General features: G+C 41.4%; 1 protein-coding gene across 2 annotated transcripts in view; it reads left to right on the top strand.

Moving 5' to 3' along the window:
• Positions 1-19,793, top strand: part of LOC126236384 (mitochondrial glycine transporter A-like) — a 117,334-nt gene that overhangs the window by 83,797 nt on the left and 13,744 nt on the right. The window contains exons 1-3 of one of the 2 annotated variants that reach the window (XM_049945670.1): positions 17,307-17,573; positions 18,042-18,177; positions 18,577-18,695. In XM_049945670.1, coding sequence (XP_049801627.1) covers positions 17,503-17,573; positions 18,042-18,177; positions 18,577-18,695 — 326 coding nt within the window. In that variant the 5' untranslated portion in view covers positions 17,307-17,502. Of the gene's footprint in view, positions 1-17,306; positions 17,574-18,041; positions 18,178-18,576; positions 18,696-19,793 lie in introns of those variants that run through there. The other variant, XM_049945671.1, reaches the window with a different exon arrangement.

The following is a 19,793-nucleotide window of genomic DNA, read 5'->3' as shown; positions in this document are numbered from 1 at the left end:
ACTGAATCAGGGCAGGCATCCACGCCACAGGGGGTGCAACTCCATACTGATAATTGGGCTCATATTGCCAATTTTTTTGTAAATTTGACTCGATTTTGTAATCACTACAATAACACCACGTAAGTTCTCAACCCTTAAAGTTTCATTTCGTTTCCTTATCCCATTCCGAATGGTTCACTTTTTTTGTCAGACAGTGTACATTGCTAAGCACGTAGGGCAAAGATTTAATCACCCCCCCCCCCCTGCCCAAGTGATATCACGTGTAACAACGCCTTAACCCTTGACAACAGCCTCAGTTCAGCGAGGAAGGGAGTTCACGAGCTCCTTTGTGTGTACCACATCTGGCTGAAACAGTCATGATTACATATCGTAGAGCTACCACACAGTGGAGATGTTGACTGCTATGTTTCACCAGCTGTTCTAAATAGTTCCAAACCTTTTGTATATGGTTCAGATCAGGTGATTTAGTGGACCAGTAGAGTGGCGGAAAGGTGCCTGAGCTTCCACAAACCAGGCAAGAAACCCTAATATGTTGTGCAATGGGAAGTTCTTTCTGCCATGCACTTCACAGTGGTTTTCAGACTTTCCGACATGCACAGAAAGTCATAAGACACACAGAGATTGCTCAATGGATCCAGAAAATTATGTACAATTTTCCACAAAAGCCAAATTTGTGACATATGTAAATCCCCTTGATGTTTGTAAATACGAGGGTTGGAACTTTAATAGTGGCAACTATTTATTTACAGCTCGTACAAAATAGATACGTGTTTTAAAGTTTTACTGACCTTCAAAGTAGTCACCAACATTGTGTATAACCAGCTGCCAGCGATGTGGAGGTCGTAGGACACTCTTAGCAGTGCCAGTTGTGTTGACAGTTCGAGCGGCGCGGTCTATTGCCCGACGAATTTGTAGTAGTTTATAAATCGAGTTGAACTTACGAGGTCTTAAGTCAGGGGAGTGCAGTAGGTGGTATAGAACTTAGCAGCCCCATCAGTCAAACAAATCAGTAACAGCTTGCACTGTACGTGCTTGGGCATTGTCCTGCAAAATGATGGTCAGGTCCTGCAAGAAGTGTCATCACTTCTGTCTCTATGCTGTCCATTTTTGGGACACAACCTACGACCAGCACCAACTGTCAGCACAACTGGCTCTGCTAAGAGTATCCCACGACTTCCACATCGCTGGCAACGAGTTATACACAATACTGGTGACGACACAATACTGGTGACGACTTCGAAGGTCAGTAAAACTTTGAAACATATATATATATATATATATATATATATATATATATATATATATATTGTACGAGCTGTAAATAAATAGTAAATAGTTGCCACTATAAAAGTTCCAACCTTCGTAAAACGTATGTATGCTTCGATGTGTAATGTTGTCTCTGCAATGGACTTCTCACGCCTACACATGAATAAAACTACCCTGCCTTTGAAAGGCTACAAATAGAGACTTCCACAAAACGATATATCGTGCTGTGGTTTTACTTCACTTCAGGTTAGCAAATCAAACCAATTATTCTTACTGGGATGCTACTAGAATGAAGCACAACTTGGACACTGTAAATGACTTATTCTCAAAAACTCATAGAGACAAAAAAGTTTTATAAATATGAAGTACACACTGTCAGATTCAACTCAAAATGTAATTTCGAGATTGGTATAACATATGCATGGCTTTCTTTAGGCCAACCTTTTGCAGACGGACACAAAGTTTGCTGATACTGGTTAGCGGTGAAAAACAGAAGACCTACATCCTGACTGGCACTTTCAGAAAAAGCTCAGTGGACAAGCAAATGGAACTCAACACATTTATTATCTGCCAAACTGAGGTGAGTGTATCACCTACTGAAGTACGGACATCAGTTACACTGCACCTATGGTCTGCTCGTTGGGACATTAGCCACTGTGCAGATGATGTACAGGACGTAAGTGTAATTCCAGAATGAGATTTTCACTCTGCAGCGGATTGTGCGCTGATATGAAACTTCCTGGCAGATTAAAACTGTGTGCCGGGCCGAAACTCGAACTCGGGACCTTTGCCTTAAGCGCAAGTGCTCTACCATCTGAGCTACCCAAGCACGACGCACACCCCGTCCTCACAGCTTTATTTCTGCCAGTACCTCGTCTCCTACCTTCCAAACTTTACAGAAGCTCTCCTGCGAACCTTGCAGAACTAGCACTCCCGAGTTGAGTCTCGGCCCGGCACACAGTTTTAATCTGCCAGGAAGTTTCGTAAGTGTAATTGTTCGCCTACACAGTGGACGCAGCATGCCATCTGCAAAACTCCTAGTGTTGAAATTACTTCAGTACCAGACAGAACACGAGTTAAGATTTCTGTTTTCTCTCTAGCCAGGAACAGAAATCCGACTCAAATATTATTCTAGAAAGAAGCACTTCAGTTGTGTCAGACTCCACAGAGAGGTAAAGAATCGTCACTTAAGTAAGCAGAATAATAACCCTATTCGCAGAGAAACGAATGGTTCAAATGGCTCTAAGCACTATGGGACTTAACGTCTGAGGTCGTCAGTCCCCTAGACTTACAACTACGTAAACCTAACTAATCTAAGGACATCACACATATCCATTCCCGAGGCAGGATTCGAACCTACGACCGTAGCAGCTGCGTGGTTCCGGACTGAAGCGCCTAGAACCTCTCGGCCACAACGGCCGGCCGGAGAAACGACTTCACGTGTTTCTTGCGGCTCAAAATCTAAGCCGGCCAAGTGGCCGAGCGGTTCTAGGCTCTTCAGTCTGGAACCGCATGACCGCTACGGTCGCAGGTTCGAATCCTGCCTCGGGCATGAATGTGTGTGATGTCCTTAGGTTAGTTGTTGTGTTGTTGTGGTCTTCAGTCCTGAGACTGGTTTGATGCAGCTCTCCATGCTACTCTATCGTGTGCAAGCTTCTTCATCTCCCAGTACCTACTGCAACCTACATCCTTCTGAATCTGCTTAGTGTATTCATCTCTTGGTCTCCCTCTATGATTTTTACCCTCCACGCTGCCCTCCAATGCTAAATTTGTGATCCCTTGATGCCTCAAAACATGTCCTACCAACCGATCCCTTCTTCTAGTCAAGCTGTGCCACAAACTTCTCTTCTCCCCAATCCTATTCAATACCTCCTCATTAGTTACGTGATCTACCCACCTTATCTTCAGCATTCTTCTGTAGCACCACATTTCGAAAGCTTGTATTCTCTTCTTGTCCAAACTAGTTATCGTCCATGTCTCACTTCCATACATGGCTACACTCCATACAAATACTTTCAGAAACGACTTCCTGACACCTAAATCTATACTCGATGTTAACAAATTTCTCTTCTTCAGAAACGCTTTCCTTGCCATTGCCAGTCTACATTTTATATCCTCTCTACTTCGACCATCATCGGTTATTTTACTCCCTAAATAGCAAAACTCCTTTACTACTTTAAGTGTCTCATTTCCTAATCTAATTCCCTCAGCATCACCCGACTTAATTTGACTACAATCCATTATCCTCGTTTTGCTTTTGTTGATGTTCATCGTATATCCTCCTTTCAAGACACTGTCCATTCCGTTCAATTGCTCTTCCAAGTCCTTTGCTGTCTCTGACAGAATTACAATGTCATCGGCGAACCTCAAAGTTTTTACTTCTTCTCCATGAATTTTAATACCTACTCCGAATTTTTCTTTTGTTTCCTTTACTGCTTGCTCAATATACAGATTGAATAACATCGGGGAGAGGCTACAACCCTGTCTCACTCCTTTCCCAACCACTGCTTCCCTTTCATGCCCCTCGACTCTTATTACTACCATCTGGTTTCTGTACAAATTGTAAATAGCCTTTCGCTCCTTGTATTTTACCCCTGCCACCTTCAGAATTTGAAAGAGAGTATTCCAGTCAACATTGTCAAAAGCTTTCTCTAAGTCTACAAATGCTAGAAACGTAGGTTTGCCTTTCCTTAATCTTTCTTCCAAGATAAGTCGTAAGGTCAGTATTGCCTCACGTGTTCCAACATTTCTACGGAATCCAAACTGATCTTCCCCGAGGTCCGCTTCTACCAGTTCTTCCATTCGTCTGTAAATAATTCGCGGTAGTATTTTGCAGCTGTGACTTATTAAACTGATAGTTCGGTAAGTTTCACATCTGTCAACACCTGCTTTCTTTGGGATTGGAATTATTATATTCTTCTTGAAGTCTGAGGGTATTTCGCCTGTCTCATACATCGTGCTCACCAGATGGTAGAGTTTTGTCGTGACTGGCTCTCCCGAGGCCATCAGTAGTTCTAATGGAATGTTGTCTACTCCCGGGGCCTTGTTTCGACTCAGGTCTTTCAGTGCTCTGTCAAACTCTTCACGCAGTATCTTATCTCCCATTTCGTCTTCATCTACATCCTCTTCCATTTCCATAATATTGTCCTCAAGTACACCTCCCTTGTATAAACCCTCTATATACTCCTTCCACCTTTCTGCCTTCCCTTCTTTGCTTAGAACTGGGTTGCCATCTGAGCTCTTGATATTAATACAAGTGGTTCTCTTTTCTCCAAAGGTCTCTTTAATTTTCCTGTAGGCAGTATCTATCTTACCCCTAGTGAGACAAGCCTCTACATCCTTACATTTGTCCTCTAGCCATCCCTGCTTAGCCATTTTGCACTTCCTGTCTATTTCATTTTTGAGACGTTTGTATTCCTTTTTGCCTGCTTCATTTACTGCATTTTTATATTTTCTCCTTTCATCAATTAAATTCAATATTTCTTCTGTTACCCGAGGATTTCTATTAGCCCTCGTCTTTTTACCTACTTGATCGTCTGCTGCCTTCACCACTTCATCCCTCAGAGCTACCCATTCTTCTTCTACTGTATTTCTTTCCCCCATTCCTGTCAATTGTTCCCTTATGCTCTCCCTGAAACTCTCTACAACCTCTGGTTCTTTCAGTTTATGCAGGTCCCATCTCCTTAAATTCCCACCTTTTTGCAGTTTCTTCAGTTTCAATCTGCAGTTCATAACCAATAGATTGTGGTCAGAATCCACATCTGCCCCAGGAAATGTCTTACAATTTAAAACCTGGTTCCTAAATCTCTGTCTTACCATTATATAATCTATCTGAAACCTGTCAGTATCTCCAGGCTTCTTCCATGTATACAGCCTCCTTTCATGATTCTTGAACCAAGTGTTAGCTATGATTAAGTTATGCTCTGTGCAAAATTCTACAAGGCGGCTTCCTCTTTCATTCCTTCCCCCCAATCCATATTCACCTACTATGTTTCCTTCTCTCCCTTTTCCTACTGACGAATTCCAGTCACCCATGACTATTAAATTTTCGTCTCCCTTCACTATCTGAATAATTTCTTTTATCTCGTCATACATTTCATCTATTTCTTCATCATCTGCAGAGCTAGTTGGCATATAAACTTGTACTATTGTAGTAGGCATGGGCTTTGTGTCTATCTTGGCCACAATAATGCGTTCACTATGCTGTTTGTAGTAGCTAACCCGCACTCCTATTTTTTTATTCATTATTAAACCTACTCCTGCATTACCCCTATTTGATTTTGTATTTATAACCCTGTAATCACCTGACCAAAAGTCTTGTTCCTCCTGCCACCGAACTTCACTAATTCCCACTATATCTAACTTTAACCTATCCATTTCCCTTTTCAAATTTTCTAACCTACCTGCCCGATTAAGTGATCTGACATTCCACGCTCCGATCCGTAGAACGCCAGTTTTCTTTCTCCTGATTAGGTTAGTTAGGTTTAAGTATTTCTGAGTCTAGGGGACTGATGACCTCAGATGTTAAGTCCCATAGTGCTGAGAGCCATTTGAACCATTCAAAATCTAACCGTCAGAGTCTCTGATGTGGCCCTCGCCAGTGAAGTGTCTTCTGTCGATTCCGAAAAGGAATTGTGTCTCCACGCCATAAGAATACTCCCTTCTGGACATGTAACGTCTATGTTTGTACTCAGGCGAGGAATCCCAGTGGCCCATACATAAACGGTACGCCCCACTACTTGGGTCATGAATCTGGCAGCCAGTCGCCTGAAGCTCATGCTCTTTTCAGAAGATGTTCTGGAAGTTTCCATTTCCACTTGTACATCCTTAGCACTCTACCAGTCAAATACACGTCTCTGGTTTTCCGTGGGAAGCGTGCCCCGGCACTTCCCATGTGAAGATTCCTCGGAGCTCAGGTCGCGACCACCGTTTGTGACCCCTCGCATTCCTTCACACTAAAGAGGATGTCTTTTCGCTTCGTTCCTCCCCCGACACTCTTCCGCCAGGTATGCTACTCTGAAATCTTTTTGGCCCCCCAGAGTGCAACCTCCTGCCTGCACTGTCTACACTACAGGGGTTCTGTGACCTCTAGCATTGTAAACCACTGCCACCTCACTCTGTTCCGTCTCAGGGCAGTAAATGTCTGCTCCTGCAGGACACAACTCTCTTTCTGTAGCCGATACTGGCGTCCGGGGAATGTGTAGCTCACCTCACCCTTTCTGTCAGTGCTCCCAGATGTGCAGTTTTACAGAAATTGGTAGTATAAGATGATAGACAGTATCAGCCAACAAAACGATAAATAATCCGATTGTGTATTGTAAACAGTGATCTAATATAAATATAAATCGAAAATTCAGAATGTTAGATGTATGGTGGCAAAATCTTGCTGTCTTTCGGATTATAGTTACTTTTACATAGTCAACAAACAACAATTCAGAAGAACGTAAAACTACCTAATTCATATGTACAATGCCCATACTAGTAAGATTTCACAGAACTGCTTCGTCTAAACTGAACACATTGGTCAAAAAATGTTTGAAATTTTCCAATAGAGGACGAAGAAAAAGAGGTCATAACTGTACTTCCTCGAGGCATAGCTGGCAAAACTACATGGCGAAAGGTGTCAACCGAATGTGAAATGCTTTTACTTGTACGATCTGCTGTGTGTTGTGTCAACACAAACCAGGAATCCTCCAGGGTGGTTGTTTGTTCCTACAATGCAAGTGTAAGTCTGTTTGGGCCACAGCTCATTCATATAAACGAAACTTTGGCTTTAATTGTTGATTAAACTGTTGGCCGAACAAAAATAATTGGAAGAGGAATTGTTTTCTCCACATTACCTGTAATTTCTGCGGGAAACGTTTCCATGCTCATCAATACGTCACTTTGTATGTCCAATGAAGAGAATGGGGATATAAGAAATGAAATAACTGCATATCATAGAAGCGTGGACAAGAACATCAAAAACAAAAGTGAGGAAAGAGGCACAAATGAAATTTAATACATTAATACAGCAATGGGAGTCCCCACTTTCTCGTACGGACCCCAAGAAATATATTGGAAACGTCAAAACCGATCTTCCGCTGATATGTAAAAGGTTACAGCAGAGAATATGATGAGAAACATCAATATAAGGACAGAATTAAGTGTGAAATGTAAAAGCGAGGCTACAATGAACAGAAATTAAGCGAAAGAAATGTTCTACGTATTTCGGATACTAGCATCCCACATCATGGACCTTTGTGTAAAAGGTCAGTGGGCAGACAATGATGGACAGAATAGTGGAAGCCAAAAATTAGAGACAAGAAAACCTCTTCAACAGCGTGAGGTTTCCACCCCTCTGCTTGTGTGCTGGTATTCAAATGTGACTGAGCGGCATTGTACAGTGTACACCAAAGACTCCTGGCAAGATCCCAGCGTAGGAGACGAAACGTTAAATTACTGAAGAGGTAAAAGAGAAAGAACGACACCACTTAACCACCCAGAAGATTCTATTACCATTACACGAGATGTTTGTGAGAACATGTGGCATGTTTCTTGCCTTCTCCTGGAAAATTTGCTCTCGGAATTTTGAGTTTAAATTCCCCTTGTTCACGCCTGCTATAGTGGAGAGTGTTGAGATTTATGTGCCGCTTGAGTGTTAATTAACAAACAGGAAATAAAGAAGAGGTCCTGAGTTCGAGTCCCGCGTCGGGCATGCGTATGGATTTTAAATGTGACACTTTTCTGTTGTCCTTTTTTAAGTTATCTCCTCTGTGGACGATTAAACTTCCTTTAAGATTCATACAATAATCTCTCATCTCTTTCTAATAGAGAGACTTGTAACAGGCGGCTGAACGACAATAGCGCGTATTTCAGCCAGCAATGCCGTACGCTCATTTCATAACAGTTCTTGACCGAACGAGGTGATGCTGTGGCCAGCGCATCTGACTCGCATCCGGGAGAACGATGGTTCAAATCTCCATATAGATATAGGTTTTCCATTGTTTCCCTAAATCACATAGGGCCGGCCGGAGTGGCCGAGCGGTTAAAGGCGCTACAGTCCGGAACCGTGCGACTGCTACGGTCGCAGGTTCGAATCCTGCCTCGGGCATGGATGTGTGTGATGTCCTTAGGTTAGTTAGGTTTAAGTAGTTCTAAGTTCTAGGGGACTTATGACCACAGCAGTTGAGTCCCATAGTGCTCAGAGCCATTTGCACCATTTTGAACCTAAATCACGTAAAGTAAACGCCAGGATGTTTCCTTCGAAGGGACACAGCCGATTTTGTTCCCCAGCCTAAAGCGAGTTTATGCTCCGTCTCTAATGACTGCGTTGACGAAGGGACGTTAAAATCTAATCTACCTTCCTTTTGGCAACTAAATTTATACCTTAAATCCCTCGAAAAGGCCGGCCGCTGTGGTAGAGTGGTTCTAGGCGCCTCAGTCCGGAAACACGCAGCTGCTACGGTCGCAGGTTCGAATCCTGCCTCGGACATGGATGTGTGTGATGTCCTTGGGTCAGTTAGGTTTAAGTAGTTCCTCAGATGTGAAGTCCCGTAGTGCTAGGAGCCATTTGAACAATTGAACCCTCGAAAAGCACTAAAAGGAAAAGAAGCACACTTCTTTGAGGCAATCGCGGCTAGTCCTTCTTAAGATGCCTTCCCAGTGAAAACGGCATGTTGACTCCTGTGATAGGAGCGCCTTGAATCAAATCGCATATCTAATCTTATCTTGGCAACAACCTATATTATTTGCTTTGTAACAAACAACAACTATAATGAGGGTGTTGCAAAAGTCAAAAATACAAGGAGATCTTTTCCACAGTACACAAACTTTAGGGACTGATCGATAAGAGGATACAGAACAAAACAGGTCTAATGAACTTATGTCTGGAAATGCATGGTTTCCATGCTAGAGACCATTTTTTCAGTCATACATTGTTATAGAGGCTGCCATCTAATACGCATTTTACCATGCAGCCACAGTTACACTATGTGCTGAAACTGGTGTCCACGTGCCTCAACGCATGCGTGTACGTTGCCGTAGCATTTTCTGTTTCATGCATTCATATTGGCCAGGCTACATCCGAACCTTGTCAAAGGCAGCACGAATACGCCGCTCCAGTGTCTCCACATCTGGAATGGGCTCTCCATAAACGACACTTTTGAGATAGCCCCACAACCAGAAATGGCACGGGTTGAGATCTGGTGTTTGAGCAGGCCATGTAACGGGATCCCCTTGTCCGATCCATCGACCTGGGAAGACACGACTGAGATGCGTCCAGACGTTAACGGTGAAGTGGGCTGGAGCTCCATCATGTAGCAGCCACAAAACCCTTCGAATCATCAATGGCACTTCTTGCAGCAGGGGAGGCAAAATCACACCCACGAAACTCCGTTAGATCCGGCCTCTTAGGCGACGTGCAAGGAAGAATGGTCCCAAAATACAGTCGCCAACTTTGCCAGCCCACACATTCTGGCTGCAGTGATGCTGACGATTCGCTGTCACCATACCACGGGGGTACTGCATACTATCTCACAGACGACAGTTACGGAAGCTGAAGATACCACTCCACGTAAAGGCCGCTTCATCTGTGAACAGCATGGATGACACAAATCCTGGAATTGCGTTTGCCTGGTGAAGGAACCAGTGACAAAACTGCCCTCGATATTAAGAGTCTGTCACTAGTAAGCCCTGCACACGCTGTAAGTGATAAAGGTAGTAACAACTGTCATGGAGAATGTTCCACACTGTCGTCTGGCTTACCCTGTACTGGCGGCCAACTGCCTGGTACTGACACGGCGGTCGCCTTCCACAGTGTTAATCACATTTTCCTCCAGGTCTGGTGTCCGAAGATTTCGGGTACGTCCTAAATGATTTCCTGCTTCGTGAAACGACCCTGTCTCACAATCAGGCAAACGGCGAAACACTGATGCAAACATTGTATGCTGTGGTTGTCGTAGGCGTGGATGGGTCTCGTGATACAACCTTGGTGCCCGCCGCCCGTTGCCAGTTGCCTTCCCATAAGTACCTCGTAAACGCCATGTCAGCAAGCTCTCGATTCGAATACGGAACCATTGTGTAAAACGCTGTATCACATCCACTACAAGGTGAGTTTGTAAGAGAACTGTATCGGACACGACATTACCAATGACTATGGTAGGAGATGGCGCTAGGGCATGATGTATGAGGTACACCACCTTCTAGGAGGGAACCACGCATACTGTAACTGTGATTTCATGGTACAGTGCACATTACACCGCAGCCTCTGTAACAAAGTATGACTGAATAAATGGATTCTAGCATGGACACCACGAATTTCGGACGTAAGTTCATTAGACCTTTTTTTTTCCGTTTCCTCTCATCGATCAATCCATGGAGTTTGTACACAATGGAAAAAAGTCGCCCTGTATAATACCAAATTCTTTTCTTCTGTTTGTAGCCTACTGGATCTGAGAGGAAAGGAAGGGCTGAGTTCCACACTTGTTTAACAGTTAGTGATAGTTGTGATTTTTTTTAAAAATAAGTGCTCATCCAAAATAATATTTTAATAACTTCTGCAACTCTTGGTGGCCAGATGACTGAAACCGTGACGTTAAATGTGCAAACCAGATCTCTGTCCAAAATGAAGTGCCATATGCAAGTCATCGTCAGTTTATGAGGAGAGAAAAATAGGAGGGTGTTAAAATATACATTTTTCATTCAACGCCATAATATGCGCAATTTACAAATCCGAACAGTAATCAACTGTTTCTCACCGCATTTTACAAGTCATGATGAATAACTTTCCATAGTATGCCCTTCATACACGTACTGAAATATCGTCAAGATACATCATGTACAGTAATCTCAGACTTTTTGCAGATGACGTAGTTATCTAAGCGAGAGCGTGAAGGATAATTCACACTGGCCATGTCATTACCATCTCATCACGACAAACAGTCCATTACGTCACGTCACGTCAAGTCAGTAATTCAAGGTATGTGATCTGAACTCGCAAGGCTGTCCTGAGTTGTTTGCAATATTAACAAATAACAAAAAATAATAAGGAAGGAACAACAAAGGAGGAATTACAAGGACACAGAGTAACAACTGAAATCAAACACGATCTAATGAATGCACAACAAAACGAGAGCTTGGCTGTGTATTGGTAGGAAATGAGCTTGTGGGTCACAAGATCGACAACGCGCAATGACATCATCTGTTAAAACTTTGTTCCTGAGAAACTTCGATGGTGCCATGAAGTGATATGATGGCCACTGAGGATTTCACCGTTTGAAATGCATTGCAGAATGTTTTGGCATGCCTTGCCATACTGTGGCGTGACATGACAGCCCATGAAAACGGTAGTAATATCCATTTAGATATTGACAAAGCGTCAACCTGGTGCAATGAATGGTACATAATTGCCAATGTAAGGTTGTGCACTTAATGAAACGTAAAAATATAGTAGCATTTGACAACACAGTTAACAGGTCACAACGTGCATCATTCAAACTGCGGCAAAAGCGTGGTGGACTGATACACTGGCTCATTTGTAGATAAATTTAATTACAAGCTTCGATCCGTTATTAAGGTAATGGAAAATTGGTTTGTTTACGAGGTTACTGACCAAGTAATTGTACTGCCATACAGTTAACTTTGTGGGATTTGTATCAAGTCAGATTATTGAGGAAAATCGAGTTTATAAATAGAAGAATGGCTTGAAAGGTCAGGGGCTTGTTTGACTGAATGAAGAAAAATATTGACTGGCAGACTGGAAAAGAGCGATGCCATATATACCTCCCGACACCATGATTATATTATTTCAAGAACCACCTCTCAGGATGGGAACTATGAATATCAGTTTCACACAGACCCAGGAATAACAACTCATGCAGAGAGTTACAAAAAATCATTCTTTTCATGCTGTATCCATAAATGAGTAATGCAGAAAGGAAATGAGCTAGCATGTCCCAAAAGTACTACAACTTGCTTTTTTGTGCTTCAGTGAAGATATTTTCAACAGACTCCAGCAGTCATTTAAACTAATTTCGAAAGTGGTAGATGGGCTACATTTAGGACTGAGTTGGATGACATTGTAGTTGATATTTCATCTACACTGGAAAGTTACGATGACTTTATTTGTGCCATTAAGCGAATACCCAGAAGCACAATACCTGCAGTGTGCATATTTAAAAACGTTTTTTGGACTTGAGATTGCGAGCAAGCCACTGCTGGGTTAATATTGGCAAATCTTTGAAACTAACGCATTCTCTAGTGAGACAAACATTGCAGCAGAAGTACATATACGTGCAAATTCTGAAGTAAGGAAGGGGAAGTGGGTATCTCTACAGGGCACTTGCCTGTGAAAGACAAAGACCCTGAGTTTGAGTCACAGTCTGACACAGTTTTAATCTGCCAGGAAGTTTCAATGTAGACGGATTATTTTCGCTAATTCTCGTGCGTCCTCAATATGTTATATTGAAGTTGCCCTCTGTATGCCCTATCTAAAACTTATTACAATCTTGACATTTGATTTGTGTATGCCTGGGTTTGTGTATGTTGGAATTTTTTTCCGTGAGTGAAGTCTATGGTGGACATTGTCTTTGGTTCTACATGCGGATTGGATACTTGTGTCCTTCATTGGTGTCTTTAATTTGTTTGATATTGTGCCTAAATATGTTATAGGTATGTATGATGCTTTAGTGTTTTATGGTGTTTCTCTGGATAATTTTATGTTCTTGAGAATTTTTTGAATTCAAAGGTGTAGTTTTTCTTTCGTATTTCTGTATTACTGTTTCTTGGCTGAGACTACTTTGTTACGCTGTATATAATAATGTATCAAGTTGTTTTTGTATGGCAACTTCGTTTAGTGATAGATTTTGTGTTCTGTTGGTTATCACTTGGAAATACATGTACTTTTATGCCTTTGGATGGTTGAATTAGCACGAAAGATGCTGTCAAGTGTTATGCGCTTTCTGGGAATTTGGAAAATATGTGAATTATTGTAACTGTACCCTGGAATATCCTACAGTGGGGCAACAAACATGAAATGTACAAAGACACATAAGCACACAAGAAAACATGTTACATAAAAGATTGACAACGCTTCAGTCCAATTAACATGTAAAGAGCAAAAAAGTGTGCACTATATTATACCAGGTGGTTTTAATTAAAGTGCAGCTACGCATCGAGTTCCAGAGTGGGCTACAATTATTATTTGGCAGTGAAACTTGGTAGACAATATAATGCATTACTGCTGACTTGATTTATGCTGGAAAAAAATTAGTTCCAATTTTGGTCACCAGCTGCAAATATGGCTCTATGAATGCAAGAAAGATGTATAGAAATGTTTCCATATTTAATGTATTAGTAACTGGATGTGGGCAGAAAAGATCAAACAAATGAGACAGGCGTAATATTGATATTATTATTAGCTGCTGCTTACACAATTCGCTCCATATCAGCACTGAAGACGTCAGTGAGGTGCTCTACAGCGCCAGATTTACTCCTGGTGACCAAAATTGGAAATACTTTTTTTTCTCAGCCTACATTCGTTCTGCATTAATGTATCAGCATACCTAGGAAGTAGACTTGGCCACTGTTTCTATGTTTCGATACAGTGTATCGATACGTGGAACTGTTTCAGTGTTTCGGAACGGCTGTGGTTCACTGTTTCGAAACAGTGCTGTTTCATTCCGCCCCTGTCTCGGATAACCGGACCAGATTCGATCTCGAGCCAGACACAGAAACTGTGTCGTTGTTTCAAAATAAGGCTGTTTCAGTCCACCTGTGCTTGTATCGAAACAGTGATGTTTCATTCCGCTCTGTGTCGGACGAGATTCGGGCTTGGCACAGGTACTGAAACACAACATAACACTTCATGAAACACTTTCAAGAGTGTCGAAATCTTTTTGACAAGCAATAGCGTGAAGCTGAAGATATCCGAAAATAAAGCTTCGTTTCTAGCTGACTGTCCTATTACCTAATGGCGTAACATCTGCTTTATAAACACTAACCAAACAATAAAACAACGCATACTATTCACATTCAAAATAATAAATATGTGAAAATCATTCGGTTAAATTACACTTTTTTTATAACATACGCTTCTCTGTTCATGTACAGTAATCACTTTAAGAAACGCAAATAAGCCTACAACATTTTGAATAAAAAAAGGCGTAGAGTGACAGTTATTAGACTAAATTTGATGTAGGTATAATTGCAAGCAATCTATTTGACGTATCACTGATAGTGTAATGGTGAACAGGAAAGGTTGGGAAGCATGGTGAATTTATAGTAACGGTTCGAAAACCCTTGAAAGACAAAAATTTTTTCTGTTATACTTCGTTATTTATTCGAATTATTTGGCGTTACTTGTGAGTCTATAGTCACTGTGCCTATTATCCACAATGATTCCCTTTGTGTGAATGGAAATTAGCAGGATGGGTATATTACCCATACTAACAGAATATGGGGATCCCAGTAGCATATCCGTTGTTTCTGCAGTTTGCTCCCACTTCCAGTTCCGTTTCTGGTAGTTCTTGTCTTCAGCTATGGCTGTCCTCAGCCAATTGAAAAGTATGGAAGTCACACGACACGAAAGCAGCGCATTTGCTGCAGGAAATACGAAACTGCCAAGACGCCTAAGTGATAGTTTCATGCTTTCTGCGATATGATTAGCGCTCTCGCACCTCATTTGTGTTTATATGGACATACTTATAGAGTAGACATTCAAGATGATAAAATGTGTAGGTTTATTAGATTACAAAACACAAACTGTTTCACTGTTTCGAAACAGCGTATAGAAACATTACATTGTACTGTTTCATTTGTTTCGAAACAGTTACTTGTTTCAGTTTGCCCATCTCTACGAGGAAGTTGCACTGCTATACGATAATGAAGCTCTGTGAGTAGCTCACTTTGATTGTAACAGTTTGGTATACAACTAACACACATACATGAAGCTCAATCACAGTAGTAATATAAACATTACTGGAAACGAAATCAACACATATTCTGTAAAAGAAAGAATGTACCTGTGAGAGAAATAAAGGTACAATAAAGGTGGATGTCAAAAACACTCAACAATTGTCTTTTAACATAATGGCTGTAATTAATTTAGTGAGGAGTGATAAAAACTATCTAAAAACAGGTACCTGTTGTAGTGGACAGCAGGTAAAACAAAAGTTGACTATCTCTGGTATAGCTGATGAATCTTGTGACAGAAGTGCTGGGGATTTTCTCTGCCTTGTGATGACTGGGTGTTGTGTGATGACCTTAGGTTAGTTAGGTTTAAGTAGTTCTAAGTTCTAGGGGACTGATGACCATAGATGTTAAGTCCCATAGTTCTCAGAGCACAAGTGCTGTGCTTTTGTCTTGCAAAATCCATACCGCTTTCAGCTGGTCTACTGAAACTGACAATGATCTTCCATGTAGGCTGATGTCACAATGTGTTATCACTTTGATATAGCATTTTGAGTGGACCCAAACATTGCCGTTGGACTGACAGCCTCACTATATCATCATGCAACATTACAAAATCACAGCGTTTCAGTCCTTTGTGCACTACCACTCATGGAGAACTGTCAGACTGTAAGGGAGGGGTGTGCACTTTCTCAGTATGCATTTTCTCTCATTACACTAATTCAAGCAAATTGCATAAGGTTGCCAGTTCAACGAGTTCTGCCATTAGATTTAATGCTTGTCTGTACAGAAATTTCCACCAGGGAAGCTTGTAAGTCCTCCTTGAAAGCAATCACACGCCTAATAAGACACAACGGAGACACTCATACCACTCCCCCTTCTCACGACATATTAATGCCACTTTTAAAGTGCGATGCCACTGTTCTACTAATCCATTGATTTGAGGGTGGTAGGTAGTCGTTTCAAAGATTTCACTCTGCACGTTTGACAAAGATTCGAGAACATGGCCAATTCAAACTGACAGCCCTGCTCCATTGTGATAGCCATGGGACATTCAAAGCATACTATCCATATCTAATAACTGCATTTGCTGTTGATTCTCCTGTGATGTCCGGCAACAGAGTAGCCTCCACCCATCTCGACACACTGTCAGTGGCTGATAAGATATATTTAAATCCCCCTGATACTGGAAGTGGGCCAGTTAAGTCCAGGTATACAGGGAGAGTCGCGTAAGACGTAACACCCCCTTTATTCCGGGGGCGATTGCAGGTATCGGCATGCGGTTTTCGGCGAATCATAGCGGACTATGGCGCACATACGTTGGTGCATGCACAATAATCACAACGTTTATATTGTCCGAGATAATGAGGCAAGTACATGTTTTTTAAATGGGACGCTATACTTTTTTACCAACATTCTAACGCTCTGGAAAAGACGCGTATAGTGATGTAACGCATGTTGCTATTGTGATTCAAACTTTGCTTAAAAGAGGGTGGATGAGGATTTAGCTATGTAGCGTAGGCTGTGCATGCTGCATACAGCACGGCAACTCGGCCCGCGGATCGCGCTAGGCGTGTTTACAGTCTATACAGCCGCTTCCAACCGCCTCGACCTTCAATCGTACAATACTTCCCAGCGTCTTTTAAGCGAAGTTTGAAGTTAGTCTTTGCGTGGGCATCCTTGTCTGTCGCTCTATCGATTCTGTTTGGTTCGATTACCCTTAACTATTAACGTTATTGTTATTGTTGTTTCTACAGATGCATAAAATCACTTGTTTTCGTACCCCAAGGGTTGCTCCTATTTGAACGACGTTAGGTCTCATTCAAACGTATTTCCATGAAATACGGTTAGGTTATAACGGTAAAATTCGCTTCTTGTTTTATTGCGGAGCCTAAAGGGAATGTGAAACTATAAAAAAGTGAAATATAATAACGATTTATTACTTTTAAACCAATATCATCGCAAATACTTCTTAAAACTCACATACATTCTCTTCAAATACTTCATACAATTACCATATTTCTTTAGATATTGATTAATTTACGCAATTTCTGGAAAATCTTAGCATTATCGACTTTTGGAACCTTAGCGATCGAGACGATAGTGTAATATTCTCTATGGAAGAATCGACATTCATTTGTTATATTTGTAAACAGATAACAGACGAAATTTTGGTTACGTGAAAGAAAGAGCTTTAGTCTTGTTCATGAGAAGAAAATATGGAATATTTAGTTTCCAAACGTTTAGTCGTGTATTCAAATTACAAGGGCAGGTACTGACAGTTAGTGACAATTACGTGGTAACGTTTTAATCGCCAGAGCTGTTGCTTTCACGTCGTCGGAAGGTTATATGATGAATCCAGTGATGCCTAGGTCAAGCGCATGTGAACCCAGTAGCATTGACTCAGCAGATAAGACACGGTATATATAAGTGGCGTCCTGCGGTGGTGATGTTAGTTCTGTCGCTGGCTTAACCGAGTGCCGCTCGTGGAGAGTCGGGTCACAATGCCTAGATTTGGCTAGTTACTAAGGCCATAGTAGGTCTGTTTTTATTGCGGTTGTACCACTGGACTTCAATATTATACCAAGAAATCAGCAGTTTATATTATTAGAGCTATTGCCGCAACGGGCAGTGAATTAAAGAAGAATCACGCTGCACTGTGCTAAGTCTCCTTGTACAGAACTAGTTGAGCCACGAAACTGTACTTTTCTTTAAAGCTATACTTTAAAGCATCCTTCATGCAGCCAAGACTAACTGTGGGGAAAATGACAGAATTTTTTATGCACAGAGTGAACCCTATCTACTACTCAGATTACTCTGATACGTAAAGCAAATTGTAGGCAGAGTTCTTTTTCTGTCAATAGTGTTCTGAAATCCTTGTTTTGAAGCTTGCAGTGTGCGATTGAAGAGCGCAGAGCAAGTTCGTGGCTGAATCACTCTGCAGCAGAAGATTTTGTGAATAACCTGAAAGTTGAAGACATCGACACCGAACATCATACATCAGCGATGGATATTATTTCAAATGTAAGTGTTTATGCTGTAGGCTTTGTCTTACCATAGAACGTTTCATTTTTCTTGAAATTAAGTGCACTAATCCATCAAACATGTTATTGTAAGTGTAAAAGTGCACTTATGGTGTATTGTAAGTACTGTATGTCCATGTACTTAGACTTATTTTGTGCCCTCACGTCATTCCACCGTAAAATTTGTTAAACGACTACAGCAGTTATACATTAAAAATTAGAGCATCCATTGTTCTAAATAACTATATTTTAACTGAATTTATTAACCACTAGTTTAGAGGTGTCATAAAGTTAGTTTGTTGCGACTAAAGGTGTGTTAGTAGAGATACTGAAATGTGCACATGTGATTGGAAAAATGTGCTGTGGAAGACTATTAATTGTAAACCAATCTTTATTCCAGAATCCAGTGTTGAAGTCATTTATAGCTGGTTCTCTTTCGGGAACGTTTTCCACTGTGATGTTCCAGCCCCTGGATTTAGTCAAGACTAGACTTCAAAATACAGTGCCTGCTGCTGTTGGGTGAGTGTTGTTTTCTCCCCTCTCAGTAATTAATTTGAATTGTACCATAGATCAGGTATTGCTGGGCAAAGAAATGCATTCCACTGATCGTGTTACAAACTATTGCTATTTAGCTTTGTAAGCTATTTTTAGGCATTGCAACATTGTTACTGTGACCACATTTACAGCCCTTCTCCCAGCCAAAAATACTATATTGACTGGAAGTCTGTAGGCCTATACTATCTTCATTCATTGAAATTTATTTAATACAATACAGGATTTTTCAGGTACTCTTCTTGAGAGTTTAACCGTTCTTATGAGATGAACAGCATTCAGATGGGAAAATATATGGTGTGCACTACCACACGGTGCTAGAGTTTTTACATTTTCTTTTAATATTTGATAGAAATTGTATCTTGTATGTATTTTAATGTTAGACAATTTTTGTTTAGGCCTTATCCAACTTGGGGCTTAAGTTCACAATTCAGTGAAAACAAAATATTTACCCATTGAGTTTGAGAGTCTGATATAACCTTGCAGTATTTCATTGCTAAGTTGCTTAGTATGCATTTTTTGGGTCGACAGAAGCGTCCGATACCACGCGCCGGCTTTGACCCGTGACGTAAGGGTGTTGTCGTGTGTGACGTCATGACGGCGCGAAGTTTGGTTTGAGTGTGGCTGTCTCCAGTTCTGTTTTATATTATTTTATATACTTTTCTGATCTGTTCGTTCTATCCCGTGAGATTTTTTTTAAGACAAAAAACACTAATCAGCTACTGAAGCATCTTTATCTTCTATGGGTTGCAGGGGTTACGACCCCTGGGGAGGTGGGTGGGTATTCATGCATGGCTGTCTTCACTTACACATTGTAGCTACGCAAGGCGTCTAAATTTGTTTACATTTAGTTTGCCCCCCCCCCCCCCCCCCACCCAAAACACCCCATTTCCCGCGCTTGTCCCGTTAGTGTCAATAGGCTTCTTGTGGAAAGTGTGTGTGTTTGTTTTTGTTTCCGCCATATTTGTGACTTCATGGGTCAAAGCAGATGGGCGGGATCGGACACTTCCATATTTCCCATTTTTTTGAGAAATGCCATTCACTTACTCTGATGAATGTTTTCTA

The sequence above is a fragment of the Schistocerca nitens genome, chromosome 2, assembly GCF_023898315.1.
Source record: "Schistocerca nitens isolate TAMUIC-IGC-003100 chromosome 2, iqSchNite1.1, whole genome shotgun sequence".
NCBI lineage: Eukaryota > Metazoa > Arthropoda > Insecta > Orthoptera > Acrididae > Schistocerca > Schistocerca nitens.
The sequence above is the reverse complement of the archived record's forward strand: the minus strand, read 5'-3'. Positions and strand labels throughout refer to the sequence as shown.